The sequence below is a fragment of the Aplysia californica genome, unplaced genomic scaffold, assembly GCF_000002075.1.
Source record: "Aplysia californica isolate F4 #8 unplaced genomic scaffold, AplCal3.0 scaffold00401, whole genome shotgun sequence".
Taxonomy (NCBI): domain Eukaryota; kingdom Metazoa; phylum Mollusca; class Gastropoda; order Aplysiida; family Aplysiidae; genus Aplysia; species Aplysia californica.
In genome coordinates this window covers 452,360-457,740 of record NW_004797671.1, presented here as the reverse complement: position 1 = coordinate 457,740, position 5,381 = coordinate 452,360, and the positions used below count along the sequence as shown (strand labels likewise).

General features: G+C 41.8%; 1 protein-coding gene across 1 annotated transcript in view; it reads right to left on the bottom strand.

The window, feature by feature from the left end:
- The window catches only part of LOC101850739 (atrial natriuretic peptide-converting enzyme), a gene marked incomplete in the record, with an annotated part of 83,165 nt that overhangs the window by 22,979 nt on the left and 54,805 nt on the right, over positions 1-5,381 (bottom strand). The window contains 1 exon segment of the mRNA XM_013085729.2: positions 169-1,138. Within this exon segment, the coding sequence (XP_012941183.1) occupies positions 169-595 (427 nt within the window).

The following is a 5,381-nucleotide window of genomic DNA, read 5'->3' as shown; positions in this document are numbered from 1 at the left end:
GAGAGAGAGAGAGAGAGAGAGAGAGACCTAGAGAGAGACCAAGAGAAACACGGGCAAAGAAAAAGGAAAGAGAAAGAAAGACAAAGGAAAAAATAGAAAGAGCACGGACAGCAAAAGTGAAAAGAACTATACAGATCAGACCACACCATCCCAGCATATGTGACTGACCTGTGAGAGCCAGGGTGACCGTCAGAGCCACCACCACCATCACCACAGCGGCCACCACCAGCAACAACATCGCTTTTGGCGCAGCTGCCACACTGGTCAACCCTACCGCTTGACTTTTGCTCAATTTGTCAATACTCGAAGCTGCGCTGCTGCCCATGTTGTTGTTGTTGCTGATGTTGTTGTTATTGTTGTTGTTGTTGTTGTTGCTGCTATAGTCATTTGAGAAAGCTGGGCTGTCTTTGGTGGTTGTTGTAGTTCCGAGTACAGAAGATGGGGGTTGTGAAGATGATGATGGTGGTGGTGATGATGAAGGTGGTGGTGATGATGAAGGTGGTGATGATGATGGTGGTTGTGACATTGATGAGAAAGCTGTAGGATCTGTGACTGTGCCGGTATCAGCCACACCTGATGTAGCGAGTGCTGTCATGTCTGATGTGGGCGGGGCTTCCAGGTGTGAGGGGACAGAAGTAGCAGGAGCACTGGGCACTGCAGCCACAGCAGTTGAGTGGGGGGCGGGGGAGGGGGAGGGGGAGGTCTGTGGAAACGGAGAGAACAACGGGTGGTGGTGGTGGTGGTGGTGCTACTGGTGCCGATGTCGTTGGTGCAGGTTCGAATCTCGAGTCGTCGTGACTAACACTTCCAAGGACACGCTTCTTGTTCAGGACTGCCCTGTCGTCTTTATTGTTGTTGTTGTTTTTCTTGCTGTTGTGGATTTCTTTGCTGTCTTGGTCGTTCCTTGTGTTGTTGGTGCTGGTGTTGTTGTTGTTGTGGTTTTCGTTGCTGCTGTTGTCCTTGTTCTCTGTGTCGTTGTTGTCGTTGCACTCTTTTTGTTGTTGCTGTGGTCGTTTCTGTGGCTGTTGCTGAGGGTAAGTCGTTGTGGTTCCAGTCGTGAGGAGTCCCGTGTTGAGACAGTGTCTAGATGTGAGGTGTTTCTGCTCCGACAGGCAGGCGGTGACATAGCAGTCCATTACTGGAGGGGGGGGGAGGAGGTGGAGGAGAGAGAGATGTACACATAATTTTAGTATTCTGCTTTAGTAAGAGTTGTGCAGCACTTGCAACACAATACGGTCGTATAAGTGCCGAAGATTAGAGGAGTTGCAGGAGAGTAACAAACACAATAAGGCTATATAAGTGCCCAAGATTAGAGGATTTGCAAGAGAGTAACAAACACAATAAGGCTATATAAGTGCCCAAGATTAGAGGAGTTGCAAGAGAGTAACAAACACAATAAGGCTATATAAGTGCCGAAGATTAGAGGAGTTGCAAGAGAGTAACAAACACAATAAGGCTATATAAGTGCCGAAGATTAGAGCTGTTACAAGAGAGTAATAAACACAAAGAGGCATAAGTGCCAAATATTAGAGGTGTTACAAGAGAGTACTTTACACAAAAAAGAAGGTGGGGAGATAAAGCCCATGGATCAGAAGTTTGATAGGAAAGAAGGAGCAAACTTCAACAGAACACCCGCCAACCACCCTCTCGCTTACGTATGGCACACATGGAATAAAAACATCACGCCAGCAAGCTGTTCCACTGCTGTAAGCCCAGAAGGCAGAACTGATCAGGGGAGAGAAATAAACAAACAAACAACAAACAAAAACAAACAAACGTGTTTCATTCTTGTAACAATAGTACACATGTATCTTTTCTTGCTTTTTCGCGATTAGAGGTGTTACAAGAGAGTAACAAACACGAAAAAGGAGGGGAGATAAAGACGATAGATGTGACGATATTGAAAGGATTTTTTTTGACGATTTATTTTTGTTTTGTTTTGATTTTGGTTTTTTTGTTTTTTTAGTAAGAGTTTTACGGCACTAGCAAAACAAGTAGGTCATATAAGGGCCCAAAACTAGTTTAGCTCAGTTCCTTAAGATTTTACGGCATTTGCAACATAATTTGGTCATGTAAGTTTCAGAGATAAGAGGCGTAACAAAATCACTAAAGAGTAAAAAGCATTAAAAGGAGGCGGTATAAGGATGGTAGGGGTTAGATAGGAAAGAAGGAGCAAATCACACACCACAGCACCCGCCAAGCACCCACTTGCCAGACTGGAACAAACAAAGAAAAGAAAGAGGATATATAAAAGGACGAAAAGCCGCTAGGTAGGAAAGGAGTAAACCACACCAGAGCACCCGCCATCCACCCATAAAACAGATCGGCAGGAACAACAAGGTTAGAGAAAAGAAGAAAAAGACATATAAGCGGTGCCTTCAAACCATTCACTTGCAGAAATATGTTAGTTTTAGTAAGTGTTTTACGGCGCTTGCAACACAACAAGGTCATATAAGTGCCGAAGATTAGAGGTGCTACAAGAGAGTAAAAAGCACGAAAAAGAAGGAGGGGAGATAAAGATGTTAGATGTTTGATAGGAAAGAAGAAGCACACCACACGAGACACCCGCTAACCACCCACGGTTCACGGTTTGAATACTTACCGCGGAGCTGAATAACCTGCTCTCTCTACTTCTGCATAAACGTACATTCTAGTATTATGCACTCGCTTGTATAAATTCTCATAAACTGTTTCTCTGACCTGCCATTTATTGTTTCTACTGTTCTATAATTACACACTCGCTTGATTTTGTTCTCCAAAACTGTTTCTCTGAACTGCCATTTATTGTTTCCGCTGGTCTATAATTGCACACTCGCTTGTCTAAATTCTGACAAACTTTTCTCAGTACTGTCATTTGTTTCGACTGGTTTCCAGATCTAGAGGAAGTTTTCTGGAGATATGATCACATCTTATACAGTTGTATATTTTCTAAATAAGGGGGAATTATTACGGCTTTTTTGGTCAATCTCTCTTGATACAAAGGACATTAATAAATGTAATCTTCTGGGTTCAGAGCAGTAGATTTCTTTTCCAAGAGTTTTCAAGACCAGATTACTTTTTTCCCAAGACAAATAACGTATCATTTCGGAAGGAAATTTTTCGTTCAGCATGCAAAAATACATTATGGTACACCCCAGAACACGTTAAGTCGAGGCTTTCTAAACTTTTGTATTTTTCCAAGAGTTTTGTCAATTTCCAAAATTCCAAGAGTTTTCCAAGACCAATACGAACCCTGTGTCTTGTCTGTACAAAAGGTAGACGAAAACGTCTGATCGAAAACGTCTGAGCAAGAGAAGGGTTAACGACACTGAAAATGTTACAGTTAATGCACGGGCTAGGTGAGGCCGAGACCCGCACGGTATAATATCCTTCACGGCACGAACCTCGGACGATCTAAAGCGTGGGGTTTTCAATTTTTTTTTCGTAAGCAGCAGTTCCCCCCTATGTTGTTCCGGCACAGAATGAGCATGACATTGATAAATCAGCCCATTTACAGTTCTACTGTGTAAAAGAACACGTTAATATTCTCCCTTTGGGAATCGCCTAGACACTTCAGTCGGTGGCACTGCACTGGATTTTTTTTTCAGGGGGGGGGGGGCAAGAGAGGGGTTAACGACGCTGTGAAAATGTTACAGTTACAGTTAATGCACGGGCTAGGTGAGGCCGAGACCTGAGCGGTATAATATTCTTCACGGCACGTGCCTCGGATGATCTCAAGTGTCAATCCAGGATAATACGTGCAGTGTGTGACCTGATAGTGGTCAAGACATCCGCGAATACATTGTGTAAGCCTAACCACACCTGAACCAGATCTTAAGGGGAAGGTTTAGGGTGAGTCAGGAGGAGAAGTATATCGACACAATGATGGCCGATAAGTGTAAGGAAGAAGCACGATATAGACGGAGAGAACTAACGAATTCACGGAAAAGATAAGCGCATTCAAAATTTGTGCAGTTTGAGTAAGAGTAAGAGTTTTAGAGCACTTGCAACACACACATATAGGTCATTTTAGTTTTAGTAATAGTTTTACGGCACCTGCAACACATATAGGTCAGTTTAGTTTTAGTAATAATTTTACAGCACCTGTAACACATATGGGTCAGTTTAGTTTTAGTAATAGTTTTACGGCACCTGCAACACATATAGGTCAGTTTAGTATAGTAAGAGCTTTACAGAACTAGTACACAAGTAGGTCCTATAAGTGCCGAAGATTAAAAGTGTTGCTGAAGAGCAACATGGCATAATAAGAAACAGACGGAGCGATAAGGACGACAAACGTTTGATAGGGAAGAAGGAAACAGACCACACCAGAGCACCTGCCAAACCCAAACAAATCTCAAGAGCTAATCCAGGACAACAGTCAAGTTGTGGGGACATCCGCTTAATGAACAAGCCTAACCCGCCCGGAACCACGTCTATCATACAGCAGCCTAAATTACTACCGAAAAAGAAAATAACAACCTGTTTGTTTGTTTTTTGTTTTGTTTTTACAACAGAAACAATCATTTCACGGAGCTGTCTTCTACGTAGCTTAAACACGTTAGCGTTCCGATTCGTTTCTACGTCGCTTAATGTTGACACACCTCCAGTCTTACCCAATATAATATCACTGGTTTCCACCTTTCTGTAGGCTTAACCCCCCGAAAAACAAACAAACAAACAAACAAACAAAACAAACCAAAACAACAAAACAAATCAAAAATAAAATCAACAACAACAAACAATAAAAATTAGTTGCCACCCTTCTGAAATAAAACAACTACAAACAATACATCATTCGTTGCCACCCTTATGTAAAAAAAAAAAAAAAACCAAAACCAAATCAACAACAACAACAATGACGACGACGACAAAAACAACAACAACAACAAAGGAAAAAAATACTCCCCCCCCCCAAAAAAAAGAAAAAAGGTTGTTGGATGAAAGTTTCCAAAACTCTTCGACCAGTTCCAGTTTTTTTTTTCAAGAAAGCTAAGCTGCTCTTAGAGCTCTCACACGTAAGCATCTTCAACGTTTGTTATTATTGTTATTTTTTGTTTTGTTTCGTTTGCTTCCTTGCTTGGTTTATTTGTCTTATAAACACAAAACAAAGGTGTTCGGGCAAGAAACAGACGGGTCTCTTCTTCTCAAACATGATCTCAAAAGAGTTCAATTGATCCCACCACATCGATAGCTAAAAATATCTCTTGCTTTTACGGAATTTGTTTACACAAACTGCTACTAACTAGAAGAGAAGAGGAAGGTAGTGGGGGGAAAAGAGAGAATAAGTTGTTACATTTTTAGGCGGCATCAACCAATGTTGTTACACACAAAATAGACAGCTAAAGGGGATATTTTGAAGCAGTATGAATATTTGGCAAGAGGTATAATAATAATAATAA